Source organism: Arachis hypogaea, chromosome 14, assembly GCF_003086295.3.
Source record: "Arachis hypogaea cultivar Tifrunner chromosome 14, arahy.Tifrunner.gnm2.J5K5, whole genome shotgun sequence".
Classification (NCBI taxonomy): Eukaryota; Viridiplantae; Streptophyta; class Magnoliopsida; order Fabales; family Fabaceae; genus Arachis; species Arachis hypogaea.
The window spans coordinates 32,093,784-32,118,897 of NC_092049.1; the positions used below are offsets into that span (position 1 = coordinate 32,093,784).

The 25,114-nt window shown below is 36.9% G+C and overlaps 1 protein-coding gene across 2 annotated transcripts; it reads left to right on the forward strand.

The window, feature by feature from the left end:
* The first annotated feature begins 3,279 nt into the window (after positions 1–3,279).
* LOC112741930 (uncharacterized) lies at positions 3,280–6,043 on the forward strand. 2 transcript variants are annotated; one of them, XM_025791118.3, is made up of 6 exons: positions 3,280–3,469; positions 3,963–4,134; positions 4,228–4,411; positions 4,974–5,171; positions 5,402–5,587; positions 5,703–6,043. In XM_025791118.3, the coding sequence occupies exons 2-6, from the start codon at positions 4,052–4,054 to the stop codon at positions 5,832–5,834; spliced, it is 783 nt and encodes a 260-aa protein (XP_025646903.1). In that variant the 5' UTR covers positions 3,280–3,469; positions 3,963–4,051; the 3' UTR covers positions 5,835–6,043. The 2 variants fall into 2 exon arrangements, with proteins under 2 accessions (XP_025646903.1, XP_025646904.1); XM_025791119.3 differs by having other exon boundaries at positions 3,981–4,134.
* The last annotated feature ends 19,071 nt before the right edge of the window (positions 6,044–25,114 follow it).

Sequence of the window (25,114 nt, forward strand, 5' to 3'; positions counted from 1 at the left end):
TAGCAAATAAAAATTTAAAAATGAAAATAAAAATAAATTTAAATTAAAAGGTTATTTAAATTTTGAATTTGAAAATTAAATTTTGAAATTTGAATTTTAAATTTTGAATTTTGAATTTTTGAAAATTGAATTTTGAAATTTGATTTTTGAAATAAGATAAGATAAGATTTTTGAAAAAGATATGATTTTTGAAAAAGATTTGAATTTTGAAATTTAAATTTTGAAATTTTAAATTTGAATTTTGAAATTTGAAATTTGAAATTTGAGTTTTAAATTTTGAATTTTTGAATTTAATGAGAAAAGAGAAAAACAATAAAATGACACTAAACTTAAAATTTTTAGATCAAAACGAAGAAAACAACTAAGAACAACTTGAAGGTTAAGATGAACATGAAGAACAGATTTTTGAAAAAAAAAATTTGATAACTAAATAAAAACCAATAACCTCTTAATTTATGAAAAAGCAAAAATAAAAACAAAAATAGAAGCAAATAAACAAGTAAAAAGCAAATATTTACAATAACCAATAATAAGGCACACGTTTGCAATTCCCCGGCAACGGCGCCATTTTGAAAGAACTGAAGATTGATGGTTTAGAAGTTATAGTAAACTCTCGTTGCAAGTATAGTTACTAAACCAAGCAATCAACCTTTCTTACAAACGTTTTGGTTGTCACAAGTAACAAACCCCTTTTAAAATTGATAACAGAGTATTTAAACCTCGGGTCGTCTTCTCAAAGAATTTCAGGGAGGTGTTCTTATCATTAGTTGTGAGTTTGTAAATTTGGGGATTTTTAATGTATAAGATAAAAAGCGAGAATAGTAAATGGCAAGAAAGTAAATTGTATTAATTTAAATAGATAATAACACTCTTGGCAATGTATGAGAACTGGAAGTCCTATCCTTATCAATTGTGATGAGAATTGGATTTTAATCCCACTTTGTTAACCTCTAACTGTGAAGGTAAATCAAGTGGATTAATTAGCTTAATCCTCAGGTCCTAGTCAATTCCTATGGAAAGACTAGAGTTATTGGAGCAACTCCCAATTTCAACCACTGCTTTATTTGACAGCTCAAGCGTTACCAATTACTTAACCAAAGCCAAAAGGGAGAATTCTAAATTAAATTAAAAGTATTCATGTAAATAAAGCAAAGCAAAATTAAATCTGAAAATACCTCAAATTGCATTAATAAAAGAAATCAAATATAACATGAATATTCATAAATTAATTGGGAAAATAAATAAAAGGAACATTGAACCTGTAATTGAAGAAGATGAAATAATCATGAACTGAAGTGAATCCTAATTCTAAATCCTAAGAGAGAGGAGAGAACCTCTCTCTCTAAAAACTACATCTAAAACTAAAATTGTGAATTATGAGAGTATGTTCATGAATGGATGCATTCCCCCACTTTATAGCCTCTAATCTGTGTATTCTGGGCTGAAAACTGGGTCAAAAACAGCCCAGAAATCGCCCCCATCATTTTCTGGTACGTACTGGTCGCGGGAAAGTGACGCGGAGGCGTCATCCACGCGTTCGCGCGGATTGCAATTCGCAGATGCGACGCGGGCGCGCCATTCACGCGTTCGCGTCGCCTAACTTCTGGGAAGCTATGGCATATTATATATCAAATCGAAGCCCCGAACGTTAGCTTTTCAACGCAACTGGAACCGCGTCGTTTGGACCTCTATAGCTCAAGTTATGACCGTTTTAGTGCGAGAGGGTCAGGCTGACAGCTTTGCAGTTCCTTCAACTTCTTGTATTCCTTCCACTTTTTCATGCTTCCTTTCCATCCTCTAAGCCATTCCTGCCCTGTAATCTCTGAAAATACTTAACACACATATCAAGGCATCTAATGGTAATGAGAGAGGATTAATATTAGCAAATATAAGGCCAAAGAAGCATGTTCTCAATCATAGCACAAAATCAGAAAGAAAAATGTAAAACATGCAAATAGTATGAATAAGTGGGTAAAGAGTTGATAAAAACCACTCAATTGAGCACAAGATAAACCATAAAATAGTGGTTTATCAACGACATACAAACATGCTTAAGTGCTTGTGTTGTTTAAGCTTCTCTGCTTGATTTGGACAGCATGGATATGAATGATGCAAAACAACCTTCGAAATAACCCAAACAACAGCTTCCTTCAATATATGTATATAAATTCTTGCAGGACAATTTAAAATCAGCTGAGGGATTTATCTTTTGAGTTGGAGATATGTTCGATTTCTATTTTTCCTCTCTGTTACATGTAATAAATTAGTTTTTAATTTTGTTTCCTTTTTCTATTTGTGTTCCTAATTTTGGTAGAAAAACCTGCAAGTTTAGAGTAATCTTTGTAGATTTTTTCAGCTTCTTCAAGTGTATTAAAAGTCATCACAATCTTTGGCACAAACTACTCATCAACATCACACAAAAACTACAAAAAAACACCGAAAACAGTTCTGTATTAAACCAAATTGTCTTTCATAATGCACCGAAACTAGGAACAAAACAGATTCATCGAAATAACAATTCAAAACTCTTATATTACATTCAAATTCAAACTTTTTAACTATGAACATCAAATTTCACAAACAAAAATAAAATTATTCAACTACAGAAACATCAACTACTATCGAACTCCATTAACTAGATTCGAACCAAACCTCATCCACTTGAATCGATTCAAAACAATAATCCAATTCATTCTGGTTCAACTGATAGTCTGGACTTGCATCATTCATTGCCTTCGAAAACGAAATACCTAATCAAATCAAATTTCACTGCTTGATTTGAAAAAAAAAATTAATCCAAATTTTCAAATCATATCAAAGAGACTTGATCGTGAACAAACATACCGCAGAGATCACAGAGAACAAACAGAATGTAGAGAAAAAAGAGAACGAAGTGAACGCAGAAAATATAGAAAATGAAAAAAAAATTTTGAAAAAAAAATCGATAGAGAAAAAAAAACTATATATAATGGCAAGTTTAGTCAAAAGTTAGTTAAAAATAATGGCGCGTGAATATAAATTAGGCTATACCAATTTGATTGGATAATTAACTTGGTTGTAGAGTATTATTAAATAAATGAATATCTTACACAATTTTACATTAAAAGACTGTTAAGAGATCAACATAATTTGTTATTTGTAGTTATCAATTAGCTATCATTAATATTTTTAATAATTTAAGATTATATTTAAAAATATAAAATTATTCATTTTTCTTGTACAATTTAAATGGTAATCAAATTTCAATAAAAGTGGTGACTCTCTTTATACATTAGTTCTATGTTCAAATTAAATAAGTAAAAAAATACTCTATAAATCCAAGGAAAAAGAAGGAAAGGGATGTGGCCAACTAAAGTCTGTTCCAGATTCCAATAATTCGTGTCCCTTCTCAATGTTCTGAGCTCTTGATCTCTTCTCAGCGTTCCACCAATTACACGCACCTCCTGCTACCTCTTCAACATCTACTTCGGTATCCACAATATGCAAATACTCCATTTCATCTAATTCCTTTTCTGAATTAACTTATTTCAGTTTATTAATGACTCTGTTAATCTGGAAATTGTAGTCAATATTATGAACATTTGATTGTTTCAAGCTTGAAATTTGATCAATACTCCAAAAATATGTGTGCGCCAAAGGACATCTTTACGTGAAAGCTTATGATCTATATTATGTTAATTTTCTATAAAATCAACCTCGACTACGAGCTTGATTTTTCAGTGATGCTTTTTGCAAATTAAATCTTTTGATGGATTGGATCTGGATAAGGTTAATTACTGGTTATCTGAATTGTCCTGAAGCAAGTATGAAAGTATCTTACTAATTTATCTGTATGCTTTTTTCTTTTGGTACTTTTTCGGAAATTGATTTTATCTTAGTATCAAATTAAACACTGGTCAGTTTCACAATCGCATTACTGAACTCAATTATCTTGTTTGTTTTTGTTTTTTTTTTTTTATAAGAAATTATCACAATTGCAGGTGATGATGTTATTGTTAAATAAGCATTGGATGCAGCTGATGTGAGTTTCAACAAAGGGAAATTCAGAGGCATGTGTATCGCAGTGTTCATGTGGCAAGCTCATACAAAATACCCCTTCATTCTCTTACACAACAGGGACGAATTCTATTACCGGTGAGTGCTTGTGTTGGTTCCTTTTTTTGTAACAAACATGTGATTGATTTTAACTTGGGTGACTAACGAAAACCATTTGTTTATTGCTGACAGGCCCACAGAGCCGTTAGGATGGTGGGCCGGCGACATTATATTGGGCGGAAGGGATGAGCTCGGCGGTGGCACATGGTTGGGCTCCACCAGAGATGGAAGGGTGGCTTTCCTCACCAATTTCAGGGAAGTTGAAAGCCTTCCAGAACCCAAGACCAGGGGAGACTTGCCCCTCCGATTCCTTCAGGTCACACACTCCATCTGTTTGTTACTTTGTTTCTTAAGATCTTGCTGCTTTGCAAATTCATGTGACTATTTTCTTATGGTACCAATTCAAATATAATCTAATAACTTCATTTATATATCTTACGCAAACTGAGGAAATGTTGGTGATTTAGTTCATGAGGGCAAGAAGAAGCCGAGAAAAATAGAGCTTGCGAGAGATAATTCTCTTAGATTCATAGAGTGATGAACTAGAAAACTGAAATGTACAAGGGAACTAACTATTTATACTACCATCTAATCTAGCTAGCTATAGAATAAATATCTTGGTTCACGTTTTCTAACCATGCTAAGCAACTTGCTGACTAAGCATTCTTCCTAATTAACTCTGATGAGATTAAGTTACAGTGCTGCCAATGTTTATGCTATGCCATTTACATGCCGTACGTCAACACAAACACCTGAAATGATGTATGGAAATCATAACAGTTAAACAGTTATCTATATCATCCATTACATATTTACATCGCGTAATCTTAACATATTTATTTATAGAAATAACAAATGAAAATACTGCAACATGACAGAGTAAGAAGAGTCCTCAGGAGTTTGCAGAGCAAATTGTTGAAGAGGCACATGTATATAATGGCTTCAATCTAGTTTGTGTTGATATTTGCAGCTCAACCATGGTTTATGTCTTCAATAGGCCTAAGCCAGGTTATTTTTCTGTAACACCAGGAATTCATGTCTTGACAAATGCAGCCCTGGATGCTCCTTGGCCCAAGGTAATAAACAGTTGAATTGTTGTTGTGTAATTGTAGTTACTGAGAAATCCACACAGATTGGCAAGATTTTCAAATTATTTCTGAACTTTTTGTACAAAATCCCAGTAGCTCAACTATATTTAGTTATATCAACTAGATCATTGCATATTTTCTTTTTGTCCGAGTACTTGAGAATTTCTTCGTATGCAAGTTACCATTAACTCGAACTGAAATCAGAGCTCATTTTTCAGGCAGAACGACTGCGCCATAGTTTCAAGGAGCTTGTTGATCGCTATGGTGAAAGCGAATTTCCCATCAAAGAAATGGTTGAGCAACTAATGACAAACACGATTAAGGACGAGGATGGCAAGCTACCTGGGATTCATCCTCCAGAACGAGAACGCCCCATGAGTTCCATCTTTGTCAAAGAGGATTTGGTAAAATATTAACCAACACTTTCCTCGTGCTTTCATGCTTCCTAGTTCCTAGCTCTATTTAGTGCTGGTTTTGCATGTGCAAAGCTGAAACTTGTTTGTTTATATGCATTCTCAGACACGTTATGGCACTAGAAGCACTTCTGCATTGCTTGTGAAATCGAACAAAGAAGTTAGCTTCTACGAGAAATATCTGGATAAGGAGCAATGGAGAGAGAACACGGTGGCCTATCAGATAAATGAGACATAATGAACAGCAGGGATTTGTTCTAATTCTGCTAATCAATCTCCTTCTAAAATGTGAAATTTCGTAAAGCCAGGCAGCAACTAGATTGATTTTTCTATATAAATCTAACCACTGTAATCTAATATTCTTAACTGTTAAGTTTGTACTGGATTAGTTGATTAATTTTGGCAAAAACGAAATATTTGCAAATACATTTCATCATTCTCTTTAAACTGTACTATAGCCCATGATTCATTAAAGACTTTTGAAGAGTGACTGAGTTTTTAATTTTTTTTTTAAAATCACCCTTAAAAAACTAAACTGTAATTTTATTTTGAGAAATAAAATTGATATTTGATACTATTTCTTTCTCGTTTAATTTACTTTTGAGTTTTGACTATGCAAGCTAGCACCAATTTCCGCCAATTAGTTAAAAAATAGGTCTGTTAAAAAAAATTACATTCTAATTTTTTAAATTTTAAAATGAAAAATTAAAGAGAATTAGTTTAGTTGGCTTATGTTGTAGTTAGTCTCTAAATTTTTTTAAACATAAATTTATCATTGCCAATGTAGCAGCCCAGGCCACCCGCTAGCACGATATTGTCTGCTTTGGAGCATAAGACCTCACGGTTTTGCCTTTGACGATAGGGATGATAGCCGAAACCTCCCACACTCACTCGTCAAAACGCGTCATACTAGAGAGAGGTATCCACACCCTTATAAAGCATGCTTCGTTTCCCTCCCCAACCGATATGGGACCTTACAATCCACCCCCCTAAGGGAGCCCAGCGCCCTCGCTGGTACATCGATCCGGGCTCTGGCTCTGATAGCATCTGTAACAGCCCAGGCCACCCGCTAGCACGATATTATCTGCTTTGGCACACAAGGCCTCACAGTTTCGCCTTTGACGATAGGGATGATAGCCGAAACCCCCCACACTCACTCGTCAAAACGCGTCATGCTAGGGAGAGGTATCCACACCCTTATAAGGCATGCTTCGTTCCCCTCCCCAACCGATGTAGGACCTTACAGTCAAAATAGAAATATATTTATAGATGAGTAGTTATATACGTATTGACATAAAAAAATGAGAATACAAAATATAAGAATTAGAATAACATCGATGAGGTTGAAGAAAAATGAACTAGCAATAAGAAACGAAAAAAGACTTGAATAAATTGATAAGAATAAAACACACAATTCCCTACTTGCAAGAATTAGAAGAGTGTTGTAAAATAAATAAGAAAGAGGTAATAAAGTAAAGTATGAATAGAAAAATACTACTATCAGTATTTACCAATAGTATTATACTACTATAAAGATAATAATATATTAATACTATATTAAGAGTATACGAAAAGAGAAAATAAAGAAGTGCTTTTATATTGTAATGTATATAAGAAAGAGAGAGAGAATATTTGTTTTATTATTGTTTGTTGTTGTACATTAATTCTCTCAGACCTCACTATTTATAGAGGTAAAGTATTGACTATTCCAAACTTCATTTAATTTTAGTTTGGCTTGGGAGCTTCAATTCTTCATAGGGAAAATCATCCGCCCATATAATGAATGGGCATCCACATCCTTTGAACTTATCACAACACTCCCCCTTGGATGACCATTTAGGATTATTGCCTCGTTAAAATCTTACTAAAGAAAAACCTAGTGAGAAAAATTCTTAGTGAAGGAAAAAGAGTACAATATCCTTTAGTGATGAGGACTGCCTCATTAAAAACCTTGTCAAGAAAAACCCAATGGGAAAAAACCTGACCAAGGGAAAAAGAGTACAGTCTCCCCCTCTTGCCGACATCATTTAATGTCTCGAAATCGGCGCATCCCAATCTCATGTACCAATCTTTCAAAGGAGGATTTTGGGAGTGACTTTGTAAATAAATCTGCCAGATTATCACTTGAGCGGATCTATTGGATATCAATTGTCCCTTGATTTTGAAGATCATGAGTGAAGAAGAATTTGGGAGAAATATGCTTTGTTCTATCACCTTTGATGTATCCGCCTTTAAATTGAGCAATGCATGCTGTATTATCTTCAAACAGGACAGTTGGAGCTATCTTATGATCAATCAGTCCACATGATGACAGAATATATTGGATCAGAATTCTGAGCCAAAAACACTCGCGACTAGCTTCATGAATCGCTAGTATTTCGGCATGATTAGAGGATGTTGCAGCAATCGTCTGTTTTGTGGACCTCTATGATATAGCTGTACCTCCATATGTGAACAGATATCCTGTTTGAGATCTCCCTTTATGTGGATCAGACAAGTATCCAGCATCTGCATAGCCAACTAATTGTGACTTGGATTCATATGGATAAAACAATCTCATATCAACCGTTCCATGAAGATATCAGAAGATTTGTTTGATTCCACTCCAATGTCTTCTGGTTGGAGAGAAACTATATCTTGCTAGTAAATTCACAGCAAATGATATATCAGGTCGTGTATTATTAGCAAGATACATTAGTGCTCCAATCGCACTAAGATATGGTACTTCAAGACCAAGGATATCTTCATTTTCTTCTTTAGGGCGAAATTGATCCTTTTCCACATCCGAAGATCTTACAATCATTGGGGTACTTAATGGATGTGACTTATCCATATAAAATCTTTTCAAGATCTTCTCTGTGTATGTTGTTTGATGAATAAAGATCCCATTTTTTATATGCTCGATCTGCAGGCCGAGACAAAATTTAGTCCTTCCAAGATTTTTCATCTTAAACTCTTCTTTTAGAGTTTTTATAATTGTTGGAATCTTTTCAAGAGTCCCAATGATATTTAAATCATCAACGTACACAGCAATTATGATGAATTTAGATGCAGATTTCTTTATGAAAACACATGGGTAGATATCATCATCCTTAAATCCGTTTCTGGCCAGATACTTAGTAAGACAATTATACCATATTCATCCAGATTACTTCAGATCATATAAAGATATTTTCAATTTAACTGAGTATAATCCTTGCAAATATTTATTGGATGGTTTAGATATCTTTAGTCCTTCAGGAACTTTCATATAGATATCCCGATCTAATGAGCCGTATAAATAGGCTGTTACCACATCCATTAAATGCATATACAGTTTATGATATGCAGATAAACTGACCAAATAACGCAATGTTATCGCATCCACTACAGGGGAATACGTTTCTTCATAATCTATACCGAGCCTTTGTGAAAAACTTTGTGCTACAAATCGAGCTCTGTAACGCACAACTTCATTTTTCTCATTTCGTTTTCACACAAATACCCATCGGTATCCAATAGGTTTTACATCTTCTGGTGTACAGACTACAGGTCCAAAGATTTCACGTTTTGCAAGTGAGTCTAACTCAGCCTTCATGGCTTTGATGACCGAGAATTGTTGTCGGTAAGAAATTTCACAAAGTATTTACGTTGCAAGTATAGCTCCAAACCAACAAACAACTCTCACATCAAATTAAATTTTAGGTTGTCACAAAGAACAAACCCCAAATAAGAAATAACCAGAGTATTTAGACTCCGGGTCGTCTCCCTAGGAAGCAATGTAGTGCATGCGTATTGGCTATGATGGGGTAAAAAAGGGGTTTTGTTTATGAGACGGCAAGAAAGTAAACTGAGTGAGTAAGTAAAGAAAGCAAAATAAAGAAATCTTGGCTAAGACTTGGGTACTTGAGATCACCATCCTAGTTAACAAACCAATTATTGACAATTATGAGAGGCCAACCCATTAAGTCTACTTCTCGAAGCCTTAAGTACGTAACATTTACTCCTAGACTTGAAGTATGTCAAATAGGCTTGATCACATCCACCCCTAAGTCCTAACCTACCTACTAATTGGCTTAGTAGTGGGTTAGCGTCAATGGACTTCAAATTGATCACCCAGGGTTCTCAAATCACCAAATCTATTATGCCCAAAAACTCAAGATCACTCAAGTCCCTTGGCTTAGGCCAAAAGTTGACAAAACTACTCAAAAACTAAAGAGAGCATTTCATCAAACACTTAGAATGCGATAAAAGTCAACATCATAAATTGCAAGGATATTAAAATCTACCACTATTAATTGCAAGAAAGGGAGATCACAACTCAATTCATCAATCAAAGAAACATCAACATCAAAATTGCATTAAATGTAAACAAATCCAACATGAGTCATCATCACAAAAGAGAGCAAAATGAGAAATTAACATAAAAACTAAGAGAGTCAAGATGTAGAGATGAGAAATTATCAATGAAGCAAGATGAGATCAAGTAATCAAACATGAAATTAAAATAATCTAACCTAATCCTAACCTAATTCTAGAGAGAAGAGAGAGCTTCTCTCTCTAGAAAACTAACTAAAGGCTCATGTTGGCTAAACTAATTGCTCTCCCTTTGCTTGGACTTCAATTCTGCATGAAATACACTCAGAAACAAGTTGGATTTGGGCCTGGGCAGCTCAGAAATCGCCCCCAGCGTTTTGCCTTCAAGTGGGCCACGTGAGAGTATCGGCGCGTGCGCGCCATGTGCGCGTGCACGTCGATTGGAAAATTCTCAACCCGCGCGGGCGCGGCATGTACGCGTGCGCATCTATTGGCGAAACCACTTGTGCGCGAGCGCGCCTGGTGCGCGTGCGCGTCCTTTGGTGCATTCCCAATCTTTGTTTCTTCATGCATTCTCCCTTTTAGTATGCTTTTCTCCTCATTTCTTCCATCCAACACTTGCCTTATGAACCTGAATTCACTCATCAAACACATCAAGGCATCGAATGGAATTAAAGTGAATTAAAATCACCAATTTAGGGCCTAAAAAGCATGTTTTTATACTTAAGCAAAATTCAAGGGAGAATTACAAAACCATACTATTTCTTTGAAAAAATGCGAGAAAATGTGACAAAATCCCCCAAAATAAGCACAAGATAAATCACGAAATTGGGGTTTATGAAATCTCCCCACACTTAAACTAAGCATGTCCTCATGCTAAAATCAAGAAGAAGCAAAAGGGTATTTAACATTTATTCAATGCAACTACTAAATGCAATCTATTTACATGATGCGATGGCATAGTCAAAATGAATCAATCTTCAAGAATACGCATACAAGCACAAGGGCCAAGGTATTAGCAATCAAGCAAACCGCAATTGGATTGGATTATTGAAAGAGTTCACAAACTTGCAAGAAAAGATGATCATGGGTGGAAACATGTAATTGAGCGATCGAACCCTCGCCGGATGTGTATCCGTTCTATGCACTCAAGTGTATGGGGTTAATTCACGCATTCCTCCCCTAATCATGCTTTCCAAGATTTGTTTTTCATCTAACAATCAACAATTACTTTATGCATGCATACAAATATCATGAGGTCTTTCCCATAGGTTGTAATGGGGCTAGGGTCAAGGTAGGATGCATGTGGTCAAGTGAGTTTGAGATTTGAATCTTTGATTAACTTAAACTTCCCACCTAACCTATGACAACCTATACAATTCTAAACAAACCTAACTACTCATTCTTCACTTTTCTCACACACTCACGTATTCTCTTTTGATCACCACACATACGCATTGACTCTTATTGAACTTCATCTTGGGGAATTTTGTCCCCTTTTTATTGCTTTTCTCTTTTTTTTTTTAGCTAAAATATATATAAGAACATCAATGCATATGGTTTACACATGATTAATACATGAGTATGTACCCAATTCCCAAGATTTTTCAACAAACACACTTTTATCTCTACCCAATGTTCCCAACTTTTCCAAAATCAAATGATAAACACTCTCACTAGCCTAAGCTAATCAAAGATCCAAATTAAGGGATATTTATTGTTTTTCACTTAGGCTTGTAATGTGTACAATTAAGAACAAATGGGTTAAGCATAGGCTCAAAATTGGCTAACAATGGAAGATAAAAGGTAGGCTATCTGGGTGAGTGAGCTATTTGAACAATGACCTCAATCATATAAATACATGTATACACAAAATAATAGACATAAAGAATTAAGCAAATCAAAGATTACAATCATAGGAAGAGAATAATGCACACAAGAATGAAAGTAAGTGGTTATGTATGATATAACCACACAATTAAGCTCAAATCTCACATGCTTGTGTTCTTAGCTCAAAACATGATCCACAACGTGTATAACTCAAGCAAGTTCTAAAAAAAATTCAACCAATTGGGGTGGGGCCCTAAGAATGAATTTCTTGAAAATTTTCATCATATTGACTACGCTTATTCTAATGCAATATTGTGATTTAGAAAATTTAAAAAAAAAATTTTGCTAGTTTTACCCCTTTTTCAATCAAAACACATTTCTTATATAAAAGGGTTGACTAGATTTTTAGCAATCTAGAAATTTTCTTTCTAATCACAATCAACAACTAAGATGCAAAACATAACTAAGATGCATATATACACTAAGAGTGTGCAACAACCAAAACAAGAGTATCCACAATAGCAAATATGTACAGTAATCCCAAAATGATTCAAAACATAAAGTGCGGAATAAAACAAAATAAAATAGTAGCGAATAGAAATAGAAGTCTGAAAGTTCACCACATAAATGTAAACACCGGTCACGAACGTTGACCTCCCCACACTTTAGAATCAAGCATCGTTCTCGATGCTACTACTGAAGCTCGGGATGGGGGTCAACAATCGCACTAGGCTGTGGCTCATGCTCAGGCTGTAGGACTGGAGGTGGTACTGGCTGTGGCTCAGATACTGGCTGTGGCTCTGGAATGTCATGCTGGACCTCAGGAGGCTGCTGGACCTCAGTGGTGGCCTGCGTCTCTGGTGGTGCCTCCTGCTGTGTCGGCTCCTCACTATGCTCCTCCTCCTGATCCTGCTCGTCAGAAGCGGGAGACTCTGGAAGTGGAGGGAGCTCAATGCCCTGCGATGCGAACACCTGGTCTATGCGGTCAAGACGTCGCATGACACGACGCTCGAAGCGCACCATGAAGCGAAGAAGGTGCTGCACTAACAGATAAGTCGGCTCAGGTGCTGGTGGTGGTGGTGGCAAGGATGCTGCGGCTGCTGTGGAGGAAGATGGTCCTGCTGCCTCAACTACCGCTCTAGCCCGAGAACGACGTCTGGTCGGGGGGCTTCTCTTGCACCCATCCACCCCATGGAATAGTAACTTCCTTGTCGTCGTCATCTGGGGGTGGTGGTGTCGCATCATCGTCCTCCCACGGGACATCAGCTAGCTCAGCTAAACTAGTAACCAGCGTAGGAAACGATAGCAAGCCGCGGATATGAGCTCTCCACATGCTATGCCTAATCAGCCGGGGGAAGTACACCTCTTTCCTTCCATGACACACCCAATCAGAATTAGCATATCCATCGGAATTTCTGAGAAGTGAGTGGTAGGCAGGACGTAGTGGGCAAATATCTGCTACCAGGTCCTAGCCTCCCTAGACAGATATGCAGATAACATCCCCTTAGGCTTCTTGTTGTTCGAATCCATCACCTAGGGAGCGTCTGCTGTAGCAATCACGCGCTTAAGCGCCTCATAATCAAAAGTCATGGAGAGGATAGCCACCTCTGCCTGCTGGTAGGCGCAAGTGTCAGGAGTACCAACTCTGCAAAGTAATGCATCCCCTATAGCCTCCTCAGTGATCATAATCTCTCTCCCCCTTACGTGCATTGAATCCAAGTTCACTCGGAAGAAGTTACAGTAAAACTCCTTAACCCATGAGATGTTAATCCTTCCTAGGTTCCTATCAACGAAATCCAATCCCAACTCCGAAATAGGGTGTTTATGGCACGCCTCACGTCATTGGAAAGATTCAGCTTCCTCTCAATGTTCATATTTTTCTTTGTATAATGGGAAAAGCGTAGCTCGCAGTAGAGGTTGGGGAATTTGATTGAATCAGTGGACGGAAGTAACTGATTTTCTTTGTCTTCTTCATTTAGTGGATTCTTGGCATAGTTAGCATATGGTGAGGGGGTAGAGGTCTTGGAGCGCTTCCTCTTTTTGGAAGTGGTGGCTATAGCTTTTCCTTTATCCGACATCCTAAAAAACAGAGATGACACAATGTAAGCAGATAGCCAAATAGGTATAAAGCACTCAAAGCAAAGCATACTCATGAAGTGAATAAAGAAAGGAGATTTCTTGGAATGCAAGCAAACATAATTCAGAATTCAAACCGAACTTCAAACCAAGAATTCAAACCATAATTTGCACATTACTTGTTCACTAAGCTTAGGAAGCACCATATCCAAAAGAATGATCTAAAGAGTTAAGTTAAAAACCAAAGGAAGTTAGTCGGTTAAATAGGTTAAAGTTAGAAATCAGTTTGAAAATTAATGATATGGTGGTTACCAGCTCAATTCGAAAGGAATGCACAAAACAGGGATGTAAGTACGTTCACAATCATGAAATGTAACAAGTCATTGATGATGAAATATGATATAGCTAGAAAGCGGATAATATGGAACAAACCATCAATCAATGCAAGGATCACTAGTATCAAATGAATTTGTGTTGGTGAGATCAAGACCTTGAGAAACAAGTAAATCAAGCACATTTAACACCAATCCTAACAATGCATACAAGTCACAAGTTCAAATATGAATTGGAAACCTCATGGTCTATGTGACTTAATGAGACTATGTATGAACACAATGAACTATTTGGTCACATAGATTAAAATATTCAAACTTGTGTGTCTATGCAAAAGAGGCACAAAATTTTAAGGAAATTTTAAGTTATGGTCAATTAGAAAATTCATTCAAACTATTCAGTGCCTATACGCAAATCATCATGCATAACAAGCAAAGAGTATAAGCAAGACCAAAACTTGTTCCTGAAGATTTTCCACAACCAATTTAGGTAACAAAATTCTAATTGAACAGAAATCATCAACTAGAAGTTGCTACACCCATCAAACAAAGTCAGTTCAAGGACTATGGTTAAGAAAAATCCGGCAGCATTTCAGCAGCAAATTGGCTATTTTCCAAATTCAAAGAGTCAAATTAGATTCCATATGAGTTCATTGAAAAGCAAAAGCACAAACACTAGGTATGAATTCATATGAATTAAACAAATGAGCCAATATTTTTGCAGCAGTTAATCAGAAACGATTCAAACCAAACCAGCATGCTACGAAAGCATTCCTTCCTCACACAATATATAGATAAACTGGCACCAGAACAGCATCAAAGCAGTGTGCAATAGCATTAGGCACGACAAACACACAGCAAAAGCAAAGCAATGAAACAGAGCAAATTCACATAACAGCAGAAATTCAAACAAGCCTAAATCCACTACTCAGCCCAGATTTGCTAACCACCTAAATCAAACTAAACTAACTAACTAAGCTAGTCTAACTAAACTAATGTAATTAATAGTAAGCAGTAAAAAGGATGCAGAACAGGGGGGTATGGAACCTGGAATGCAGAAACTGAACGGGGCAACTGAAGGGAAGATGAAGTGGTGCGTTTGTTCGACGTCACCGTAGAGCTCGCCATCGACGACAATGGTGATCGCGGCGGTGCTTGGGGACGGTGCTGAGGCTGGCTGTGAGAGAAGGTAGAGATAGAGAGGGTTGAGTGGAAAAGAGGGAGTGAGGAAGAGGGGGTTGGGCGGTAAGGGCGGCGGTGATGGTTGTGGGTCGCTCGCCGGAGGGCAGCCGGTGGTGGTTGCTCAGAGGTGAGAGGTTGAAGATGGAGGGAAATGGAACGTTGGAGGTGAAGAGGGGTATTGCGCGAATGCGCTAGGGCTTCGCGTCTCTAGGGTAACTAAAAATTTGAATCCACGCGTGCGCGCACCATGCGCGTCCGCGTGGGTGGAGGTATTTAAGGATTGGCGCGGAAGCGCCATACGCGCCTACGTGTGAATGGGAGAATTAGGGGTCGGCGCGAACGCGTACGGTGCGCGTCCACACAGGTATGCTGGGCCAGAGGCACAAAAGAGGCCCAGAGTTGGCACAACTCTCGGGTCCTTTGACCTGGGTGATGCTAAAACGCATCAACGCGCACGCGCACTGTGCGCGTTCACGTCAATGGTATGAGCTTATTGAATGGGCGCGAAGGCGCGAAGTACGCCAACGCATGTATGAAGAAACAAGGAGTGGCGCGGACGCGTACAGCGTGCGTCTGCGTGAGTTGAGATACAGAATTGGCCCAAAAGTGGCACAACTCTCTGGTCCTTGGCCCAGATAGTTGAGATGAGCAGCCTACGCGCGCGCGCGATTTGCGCTTGCGCGTGGCTTGGGTTTTTCTCTCTCTCTCTCTCTTTTTTTTAATGAGCATCAAAAGACCTCATAACTTTCCATCCTTCTCTAAGACTCTAGAACTAGCTAAGGTGCAAGATTAAGCACATTTTGAAACTTAGGGGGTTTTTCCAAACAACTTGAGAAAACTTGAAATTCAAGCAAAAACTCAATTCAAAGATTCATCCCTTATTAAAAAAAAATATACCAAGAAGTAAAGAAACTATATACAATGGAATCCAATTCATTCATTCATTATATCTACAAGAGAATGGAAAGAGTTTACCATGGTGGGGTGTCTCCCACCAAGCACTTTTAGTTTAAGTCCTTAAGTTGGACATTGGGAGGCTTCTTGTTATGGTGGCTTATGCTTGTATCCATCCTTGAACCTCCAAGAGTGCTTGTCCTTCAATCGGTTGTCAGAAGTTCCAACCTTCTTCATTAAGCTTTGGTGAGGTCCTCCCCAAGACGTGAGCTCCCGAAATTGACTATCATAGGATAGTCCAGGATCCCATATCTTGTCCTCGCACCCATCTTCTAGTTGATTGCCTTGACTTTGTCCGGGCGACGAGAAAACAGAATTCTCATAGAAGCACCAAAATACTCTCCTAGACCCATTTAATTGAGCATTACACTAATCCATGCTCTTCAATTTCAAGATTCCCACCATAACGAGCCTAGATTTAGAACGCTAACCACTAAACATCCTCCTCTTTTGCTTAATTCCACAAAGCGCCCTAAGTTGGCCATCTGTTTCAAGCAAACCATACTCAAGTGGGATAATAAATCTGAGAGTTAGAAGTTTTACCCACTTAAGCGAAGGATTGGATGGCGAATTAGGTGGAGGAGTTCCCAAAGATCTTGATAAAGCATGCTCTACTCCCGTCTATCCTCTTCTAGAGGTTTCCACCACTTGGCAAGGTTCTTCAAGTTCCTCCTCATGCCAAGCTTCCTCAAGATCACATTCTTCTTCCCTATCACTCTCATCATAGATAGTGAAATCTACCTCATCATCAAGTCTAGGCAATTTGGGGAAAGACTCTTCAAACTCGAAAAGATCATATGTTGATTCGGAATCATCATAGATAGGAGTGCATGTTGCTTGGAGTACTTCTCCCAGTTCTTCACCCTCAGTAGGCTTTAGAGGTTTCAAGTCTTCCTCAACCTTGCTTTCTGATCCACTGGGGGAAGGTTCAACAAGATCGTCAAGGGAATTGATCAACATGGGCAAAAAATCACTAGTGATGGAATCCACTTCTTGATCAATTTCCTTCAACTATCTGTTTACTTTCGCAACATTACTCTTCTCTTCAATATCACCTCCAAATTTCTCGGAAGAGGGTTCTTCAATTCGAGATTCCTTTACGTGCTCAACGTATCCTAATCATCCATCCACTACTTTCTTTTGTTCACTAATCTCTATCTTCTCCTCTTGTTGTCCTTTTTGCTTCAATTCTCCTTCATCACCCTGGAGTTTCAAGTTCATACCCTCACTAAGCTCCTTGATTGTTTCTCTACATTCAACAATAGGGGTACTTATGGTGCATGAACTTAGGTGGGACGTTAAGTGATTCACGGCTTCTACCATGCTAGCTATCTTTGCTCTTAGCTCCTTAAACTTAGTTTCATCCTCCTCTTGCCGCCTTAAGATGCGAGATTCAAGGTCTCTCAGTTCTTATATGAAGGCTTCATCGGGAGATGGTGTTGGAAGAGAGAATTCATCGGTTAAGGAAAGATTGTTGTACTCGGAAGGTGGTTCATATTGGTGGAGTTCTTGAGGTGGTGTATGTGGAATTTGTGGTTCTTGGGGATATTGGTATTGGGATGGTGGTTGTTCTATGTGTAATTCAAATGGTGGTTGATATGGTGTGTATGAATTATGGTCCTGTAGAGTGGAATGGTGGTGTGAGGCTTGTGAGTATGATGTGTGGCTATATTGAGGAATGGGGTCACATGCATATGATGATTGTGGTTGACAACCACAATAAGGGTCATCACACACATTAGATTGATATACGCTAGGATCAGAATTATACCCATAGGAGTTCGTAGGAGGTTGTTGCCATGAAGGTTGTTCATAAGCTTGAGGTTCCTCCCATCCTTGATTCCCAAATCCTTTATGCATATCCTCATTAGAGCTTCCATTTCCTACAACATAGTTTGAACTACACTCATAGCCAAAAGGATGAGAATTCATAATGAAAGAGAAAATAAAAACAAAGAGCAATAAGAAATAAAGAAAATAAAATCCTAACTAGTAAAAAAAAACTGGCAAACAAACCAAAGTTCAAGCAATTCACAATATATACAATAGCCAATAACATAGCACCATTGGATCCCCGGCAACGGCGCCATTAATTTGATGACCGAGAATTGTTGTCGGTAAGGAATTTCACAAAGTATTTACGTTGCAAGTATAGCTCCAAACCAACAAACAACTCTTACATCAAATTAAATTTTAGGTTGTCACAAAGAACAAACCCCAAATAAGAAATAACCAGAGTATTTGGACTCCGGGTCGTCTCCCTAGGAAGCAATGTAGTGCATGCGTATTGGCTATGATGGGGTAAAAAAGGGGATTTTGTTTATGAGACGGCAAGAAAGTAAACTGAGTGAGTAAGTAAAGAAAGCAAAATAAAGAACTCTTGGCTAAGACTTGGGTACTTGAGATCACCATCCTAGTTAACAAACCAATTATTGACAATTATGAGAGGCCAACCCATTAAGTTTATTTCTCGAAGACTTAAGTACGTAACATTTACTCCTAGACTTGAAGTATGTCAAATAGGCTTGATCACATCCACCCCTAAGTCCTAACCTACCTACTAATTGGCTTAGTAGTGGGTTAGCGTCAATGGGCTTCAAATTGATCACCCAGGGTTCTCAAATCACCAAATACATTATGCCCAAAAACTTAAGATCACTCAAGTCCCTTGACTTAGGCCAAAAGTTGACAAAACTACTCAAAAACTAAAGAGAGCATTTCATCAAACACTTAGAATGCGATAAAAGTCAACATCATAAATTGCAAGGATACTAAAATCTACCATTATTAATTGCAAGAAAGGGAGATCACAACTCAATTCATCAATCAAAGAAACATCAACATCAAAATTGCATTAAATGTAAACAAATCCAACATGAGTCATCATCACAAAAAAGAGCAAAATGAGAAATTAACATAAAAACTAAGAGAGTCAAGATGTAGAGATGAGAAATTATCAACGAAACAAGATGAGATGAAGTAATCAAACATGAAATTAAAATAATCTAACCTAATCCTAACCTAATTCTAGAGAGAAGAGAGAGCTTCTCTCTCTAGAAAACTAACTAAAGGCTCATGTTGGCTAAACTAATTGCTCTCCCTTTGCTTGGACTTCAATTCTGCATGAAATACACTCAGAAACAAGTTGGATTTGGGCCTGGGCAGCTTAGAAATCGCCCCCAGCGTTTTGCCTTCAAGTGGGCCACATGAGAGTATCGGCGCGTGCGCGTGCGCGTCGATTGGCAAATTCTCAACCCGCACGGGCGCGACGTGTACGCGTGCGCGTCTATTGGCGAAATCACTTGTGCGCGAGCGCGCCTGGTGCGCGTGCGCATCCTTTGGTGCATTCCCAATCTTTGTTTCTTCATGCATTCTCCCTTTTAGTATGCTTTTCTCCTCATTTCTTCCATCCAATACTTGCCTTTATGGACCTGAATTCACTCATCAAACACATCAAGGCATCGAATGGAATTAAAGTGAATTAAAATCGCCAATTTAGGGCCTAAAAAGCATGTTTTCATACTTAAGCAAAATTCAAGGGAGAATTACAAAACCATGCTATTTCATTGAATAAATGCGAGAAAAGGTGACAAAATCCCCCAAAATAAACACAAGATAAATCACGAAATCGGGGTTTATCAGGCTTCTTCCCATTTTGGCCAAAAATTTCTTTGTCGACATTCTTCGACTGATCTTGGCTCAAGATCCTTACTTTCATGCATGATATTTAATGCCACATTATATGCAAATATTTCATTGACAATTGTCTTATTTCGGTCCCATTTCTCTCCTGTAAAGACATAATTTATCGAGATCTTGTCATTTTCACAATTTTCAGGTACCTGAATGTCTTCTGGTGTTAAAACTATATCAGAATTTTGGACAACTACAGGTGTGTCTACTATGTCTTTTTCAACAAGAATCGTATTTACCTCTTTTCTTTTTCGAGGATTTTTGTCTTTGGAACTGACAGGCTTGCCACGCTTCTGGTGTGAATTTGCTTCAGTGGCTACTTGTCCTACTGTGACATCAATTTGAATTGGGGCATTTTCTGCTGGTATATAAGATTTGGTTATCTTCTTTGTATCGAAAATTGCATTAGGCAATTAATTTGCTATTCTTTACAAATGTATAATCTTTTGAACTTTTAGTTCACATTGCCCTGATCGAGGATCTAAATGCATCAAGGATGATGCATTCCAATTAAGTTCCTTTTCAGGAAGCTTATTCTCTCTCCCTAATGTTAAAAATTTTGATTCATCAAAATGACAATCCACTAACCGGAATTTAAATACACTCCAGTTTGTATCTCAAGATACCTCACTATAGAGGGAGAATCATATCCAACATAAATCCCCAATTTTCTTTGGGGTCCCATTTTGGTGCGATTAGGTGGTGCAATGGGAATATATATCGCACACCCAAATATTCTTAAATGAAAAACATTTTGCTGCTGGCCAAAAGCTAATTGCATAGGAGAGAACTGATGGTAACTCGTTGGCCTCTAATGAATAAGTGCTGCGGCATGTAAAATAGCATGCCCCAAAACCGAGGTTGGGAGATTTGTTCTCATAAGAAAGGGTCTAGCAATTAATTGGAGGCGTTTAATAAGTGATTCTGCTAACCCATTTTGTGTGTGAACATAAACTACTGGATGTTCAACACTTATTCCATTAGCCATACAATAAGCATCAAAATCTTGGGAAGTAAATTCACCAGCATTATCAAGACGAATTGCTTTGATTGGATTTTCTAGAAATTGTGCTTTTAATCGAATAATTTGAGCCAGTAATCTTGCAAACGCCAGGTTCCGAGAAGACAATAAGCACACATGTGACCATCTCGAATATGCGTCTATCAGGACCATAAAATATCTAAAAGATCCACATGGTGGATGAATAGGTCCACATATATCATCTTAAATCCTTTATAGGAATTCAGAGGACTCAAATCCAATCTTTACTTGTGATGGCCTTAAAATTAACTTTCCCTGAGAACATGCAGCATAACAAAATTCACTAGTTTTAAGAATCTTCTGGTTCTTTAGTAAATATCCATGGGAGTTTTCAATAATTCTCCGCATCATGGTTGTTCCTGGATGACCCAATCGGTCGTGCCAAGTTATGAATTTATTTGGGCTAGTAAACTTCTGGTTTACAGTGGCATGTGATTCAATTGCATTAATCTTGGTATAATACAACCCAGATGAAAGTGAGGGTAACTTTTCTAATATAACCTTTTTATTTAAATAATAAATTGTGATACATAAATACTCATGATTTTTCCTCATTCATTGTTTCAATATGATATCCATTTCGGTGAATATCTTTGAAATTCAACAAGTTTCTTAAAGACTTGGTAGATAATAGTGCATTATTTATTATAAATTTTGTTCCTCCAGGAAACAAAATTATAGCTCTTCCGGAGCTTTCTATCACATTGCCCGAGCCAATAATAGTATTAACATATTCTTCTTTTGGCACAAGATGGACAAAATATATATTACTTTTAAGAATAGTGTGCGAACTTGCACTATCCGCAAGACAAATATCTTCACAATATGTCCTTGCCATTTTTCTTCAAAGACAAATAATAATAAAATGAATAAAAGTATATGCACAGTAAAATTATTCACATGAATACTTAACAAACACACATATTAAACTATTCCATCATTGATCAAATAGCCAATATTTCCTTCAGGGTCCTCAAAGAAATTAGATACATCATAATGAGTGGTGAAATTTTCATCATTTGAAACAAAATTTGTTTCCTTTCCTTTGTCATCCTTTTTCAAAGATGCTTGATAAAGATCAACTAGGTGCCTTGGGGTACGACATGTACGTGACTAATGGCTCTTTCCACCACAACGAAAGCATTTATCCTCAATTGATTTACTTTGCCCATTGTTTCTTTTTTTATCCCACTTCTGGTGAGATCCTTTCTTGTGAATATAATTCTTCTTCCTTCCATAATTTTTCTTATTACCAAAATCTTGCCATTTACCTCTTATGGGGTTATGATTTGCCACATTTGCTTCAAGAAATGGGGCGGCGCCAGCAGGACGCACTTCATGATTTCTTAAAAGCAACTCATTGTTGCATTCAGCGACAAGAAGGCAAGAAATTAGCTCAGAATATTTTTTTAAATTCTTTTTCTCGATACTGCTGCTGTCGTAGCACATTCGAGGCATGGAAGATCGAGAAAGTTTTCTCTAACATATCGGATTTGAGGAAGTATCACCGTCTTTTGATGATTGTATCTTTCTTCAAGGTCTTTCCACAGATCTGCAGGATCTTTTAATGTGAGATATTCATTTTTCAATCATACGTCAAGATGACGATGAAGAAAAATCATGGTTTTGGCTTTATCCTTTTGGGATGCATTATTTTCAGCCTTAATGGTAACTCCAAGATCCATTGAATCAAGATGGATTTCAGTATCTAATATCCATAATAAATAATTGTTTCCAGATATATCAAGAGCATTGAATTCAAGATGAGAGAGTTTCGACATAATGAAAATTTGTTACCTGAGTCTTCCTAAAAATTTGATCAGAGTCTCGTGTTAATAACATGTTGTAAAATAAATAAGGAAGAAGTAATAAGTAAAGTATGAATAGAAAAACACTACTATCAGTATTTACCAATAGTATTATATTACTATAAAGATAATAATATATTAATATTATATTAGTAGTATACGAAAAGAGAAAATAAAGAAGTGCTTTTATATTGTAATGTATATAAGAAAGAGAGAGATAATATTTGTTTTATTATTGTTTGTTGCTGTACATCAATTCTCTCAGACCTCACTATTTATAGAGGTAAAGTATTGACTATTCCAAACTTCATTTAATTTTCGTTTGGCTTGGGAACTTCAATTCTTCATAGGGAAAATCAGCTGCCCATATAATGAATGTGCATCCACATCCTTTGAACTTATCACAACAAAGAGCAATAATATCCACTCACAACAAGTATTAACACCAGCACAATAATACCAAATAACAGCAGAAAAATCATATAAATAAGAAATTAGAGACAAGATAACACATCAAGATTTTTAACGTGAAAAACCTCCTCAATGTGAGAAGTAAAACCCACGAGCCACCAAGACCAGGAAATAGCTTCACTATGATGAAAAATAGGGTAGAAGAGAGTCACAAATTACTACACAAAACGTGCATACAACAAGCCAAACAACTCAAGCTTTAAATCTTACAAAACAAGAACAAGAAGATGAAAATACCACAAAAATAGAGCTGCTGTGCGTGACCAATATCTCCAGCTACAGACCTCAAATCAAAGATCTGAATGGTAAAAATAAAGAACCAGATGTGTGGAACACACTGTCCAAATTTGAGATCAATCCAACGGTTAGCAAATTTTCAGCGACCAATTTACAAAGACAACTTTGTATATGTGCGAAAATAACTTTCTCTCTTCTCTTGTCTTTAGTGTTTGGTGTTCTTCTTTCAAAATGAGACATCTCTGACTCAACCCTAACTCACCTTAGCCACTTCAATTATTCATGGATTTGGATACTAACATTTAGACTTTTTCTCCACATAGGAAGGGAGCCCAAAAAACCCAACAAATCTCCCCCTCACGACTATGTGGAGGTAACCGCCAATCCGGCGATTAGGCAACAAACTTCAAACTTCCATCTTAGTAATGCTTTAGTCATCATATCAGAACCATTCTCATCAGTATGAACCTTTTCAAGTTCCAACAACTTAGCATCCAAAACATCACGTATCCAATGATACCTCACATCAATATGTTTGGATCGAAAATGAAAAGTAGAGTTTTTAGCAAGATATATAGCACTTTGAGTAAACCCGAGTTCCTTCAAAAATTTCTTCATCCAAAGCATCTCTTTGCACGCTTCGGTAATGGCAATAAACTCGGCCTCGATAGTAGACAAAGCAACACATTTTTGCAATCTAGATTGCCAAGATACAGTTCTACCCGCAAAGTTGATCAAGAAGCCTGAAATGGACCTTCTAGAATCAATATCTCCTGTCATGTCTGAGTTAGTGCAACCAACTAGAATAGGCTTATCACTTCCATAACACAACTTCATGTTAGAAGTACCACGAAAATATCTCATTATTCATTTTACAGCATTTCAATGCTCTCTTCCTGGATTTGAAACAAAATGGTTAACACAACCAACAGCATGAGCTATATCCGGTCTTGTGCACACCATAGCACACATTAAACTAACCACGGTTGATGCATATGAAACTTTTTCCATATCTTTCTTCTCTTCATCACTTGATGGACTTTACTTGCAACTCAATTTGAAGTATGTCAGAAGTAGTAACGGCCTTTGCTTTCTCCATTTAAAACCTGTGCAACATTATTTCTATGTATTTCTCCTGTGACAACTAAAGTTTCTTCTCCTTTCTATCACGATCGGTTCTTATACTAAGAATCTCCTTTACCGGCCTAAGATCCTTCATTGCAAATGACATTGCAAGTTGCTTCTTTAACATATCAATCCTAAAAGCATTTTGAATTTTTGACCAACAATAAACATGTCATCAACATATAACAAAAAGATAATAAAATCATTACTAGAAAATTGTTTAACAAATACACAATGATCAGAACTAATCTTTTTGTAGTATTGTTTTGTCATAATAGGCTCGAATTTTTTATGAACAGAATGAATTATTCGAGATTACAAGTTAATTTTTTCTTTTAAAGTATAATTTATCAGTATATAAATCTTTTAAGATCAATTTTAGTAATTTATTATTCCTAAAATAGGAAATAAATTTAATTTTATCTCGTAAAAAAAAAAAGAAATAAGACAACAAATAAACAATTTTTTTTTT

Excerpts from the sequence above, each read along its gene's own strand:
- LOC112741930 (XM_025791118.3), top strand. The coding sequence starts at position 4,052 with ATGTGTATCGCAGTGTTCATGTGGCAAGCTCATACAAAATACCCCTTC. Across the intron at positions 5,172-5,401 it reads TGGATGCTCCTTGGCCCAAG|GCAGAACGACTGCGCCATAG; the intron begins GTAATAAACAGT and ends CTCATTTTTCAG. Across the intron at positions 5,588-5,702 it reads TCTTTGTCAAAGAGGATTTG|ACACGTTATGGCACTAGAAG; the intron begins GTAAAATATTAA and ends ATGCATTCTCAG.